This window comes from Bison bison, unplaced genomic scaffold, assembly GCF_000754665.1.
Source record: "Bison bison bison isolate TAMUID 2011002044 unplaced genomic scaffold, Bison_UMD1.0 scf7180017864050, whole genome shotgun sequence".
NCBI lineage: Eukaryota > Metazoa > Chordata > Mammalia > Artiodactyla > Bovidae > Bison > Bison bison.
Window position 1 is genome coordinate 3152633 of NW_011494622.1, and position 2670 is coordinate 3155302.

Sequence of the window (2670 nt, forward strand, 5' to 3'; positions counted from 1 at the left end):
AGAGCGAGTGTCAATATTTTTAAATGGTGGGTTAAACTTTGTATGTGATCTTTTAGCATATTTAGCATAATTTAGGACTGAAGTGACTTAGCAGCAGCAGCAGCAGAAATTATATCAAGTTTCATGAATTTCACTTTTTGGTTTTTTTTTAATGGTGATTTTACTGCAGATTGCTGGAGAGTAAGGTGTTGACTTTATTTTTCATGAGCATTTTAGTAAAAGTTCCAGCCAGAGAACTGGCTTGCATCGTGATGCGTGAGTCTGTTCGTGACCCAGAGGAAGGGTTAACGTGCCCAGGTAACACTGATCACATAGCGCATCTGGTTGACCCTAAACGGGGTCGTGTTCTGTTTCACCCATAGGTTGGCCATGCTGAGAGAGGCCTCAGATGAAATTGTGGCCAAGGAAGGGGCTGAAGTGAAATTGGCGGAGGGCAGTCGCTGTGTGGAAGACGCAAGCTCCTGCCCAAGTGTGCCCAAGATGAGTGAGGACACAAGTAGGAAAGACAGCAGCTGTGCCAGTGACCTTGGGACGCAGCCCCCCGCAGGAACACTGGCCCTGGTGAGCGTTGCCGACCGCTCCCTCCTAAAGCAGTCTCCTAGAGGCACCACGGAGTCCAGGCTTGTCTCTGTGCATAATTCATGTTAGGATTTTTGTGCCAAAGCTGATCAAGATGAGTGTTTGTGGGAACAGACCACAAGAGCATTATAAATGCCTCAACATTTTCAAGTGGGCCCCAAATATTCATTCTCTGCTTAAATTTCATAAAAGAAGATAAACAGTGCTGTTTAGCTCTCTGTGAGTGTTCTGTGAATATTTACTGAAAGTGTTTTCAGGATTTCCTGGAAAACTCCAGGATGCCTGCTTAATTGTTTTACGTTTCATAAATGTTATGAGTCTGTTTCAGTCTCAAACGTGAAGTGAGCGTGTGAAGCCCGTTTTGGTTAGATGGGGTTCTCACTGAAACCAGTCCTGGAAGGGGCAGGTGACCTGATTGTGTGCGGTTGCCAGGCCCGTTAACCAGGTGGTTTTGCTGGTTAGTGAGGGATGCGGGGGCTTGCCTGGTGGTGCAGTGGTAAAGAATCTTCCTGCAACGCAGGAGACGAGGGTTCGATCCTGGGTCAGGGAGAGCCCCAGGAGAAGGAAATGGCAACCCACTCCAGGATTCTTGCCTGGGTCGTCCCATGGACAGAGGAGCCTGGCGGACTACAGCCAATAGGGCACCAGGAGTCAAACCCAACTTAGTGACTGAACAAAGAGACATGTTGAGACTGCCAGACTGCCATCTCCAAAGGGGGGAAGCCATTTTCAAGGTTTGAGGGTGCCAACCACTGTGAGAGTTTTAAAAATTCCAATTTATTTCTGATTAAAAACAGTACTAACCCTGACTGAACACTTCATGTGTGTGAGTACATTCGACCCTCAGTGTCCATGGTCTCTGCATCCGTGGATTCAACCAACCATGGATCTGACTCAGCAACCTGCAGATAGTAACCGTGGTCCATGAGTAGCTGACCGCGATGATGGGGAACCCCAGATGGGGAGGCCAGCCGTGGGACCTGAGCATCCACGGAGCTCAGTGTGCTGGAACCCCACCGCCACGGAGACCCATGATGGCTGTATATATAAATTTGTATTCTGTGCAAACCAGAGGTTTAACTAGTGTATTTCCATCTTCCTATGTTTAACTACTTTTATCATTTATTCAGCAAAAAAAACTAACCATGAGGTTGAGTACTGTTTAATGATGAAGCATTCTCAAATCAGACTCTTTGTAGAAGCACATTACCCCTCTGTAAACCAAGGCTTCATTATTTTGGGCCTGAACTATTAGAGGGGGCCCCGCCATTCCATTTATGGGTGACCTTGTTGGACAAATACGATCCTACCCACTGAGGGTGACTTCCCAGAAACTAATAGAAAACCGCCTTCACGTCTGGAGAAAGGCCCTGGTGCTCCCTGGGTCTCTTGTAAGCTGTTCCTTCCACACTCAGGAGAGGAGCACCCCATGCTCCCCTCTCACCACCCCTGACAGATCGCCGACCTCTCTTCCAGGTTGATAAAGAGACAAACACCGACGAGGCCGGCGGTGCCAGCATGGTTGTACGCCCCAAAGACCACAGCAGCCTGAGCGCGCGCCAGCGCCCCTTCATGAGGAGCAGCGTGATCGTGCGCTCGCAGACCTTCTCCCCCGGGGAGCGCAGCCAGTACGTGTGCAGGGTAAGGCTCTGCGGGGTCAGGGGCCTAAGGAGTCATTGGTCTGAGGGGTCAGGAGTCTGTGGGGTCAGGGGTCTTCGAGGTCAGGGGTCTGCAGGATCAGGGATCTTTGAGGTCAGGGGCCTACGAGGTCAGGGGCCTGGGGGTAAGGCTCTGCGGGGTCAGGGGTCTGCGGGGTGACGGCTCTGCGGGGTCAGGAATCTGTGGGGTCAGGGGCCTATGGGGTCAGGGGTCTGCAGGGTAAGGCTCTGTAGGGTCAGGGATCTGTGGGGTCAGGAGTCCATGGGGTCAGGGGTCTGTGGGGTGAGGCTCTGCAGGCTCAGGGGTCTGCGGGGTCAGGGTCCGTGGGGTCAGGGGTCTGTGGTGTCAGGGGTCCACAGGGTCAGGGGTCCGCAGGATCAAGGGTCCGCAGGGCAGGTCGTTTCTCGGGAGCTGCCACATCCACCCCCTGCT

General features: G+C 51.9%; 1 protein-coding gene across 1 annotated transcript in view; it reads left to right on the plus strand.

The window, feature by feature from the left end:
* WWC2 (WW and C2 domain containing 2) overlaps positions 1 to 2670 on the plus strand; it is a 68196-nt gene that overhangs the window by 49428 nt on the left and 16098 nt on the right. The window contains exons 19-20 of the mRNA XM_010835815.1: positions 363 to 561; positions 2056 to 2220. Coding sequence (XP_010834117.1) covers positions 363 to 561; positions 2056 to 2220 — 364 coding nt within the window. The remainder of the gene's footprint in view (positions 1 to 362; positions 562 to 2055; positions 2221 to 2670) is intronic.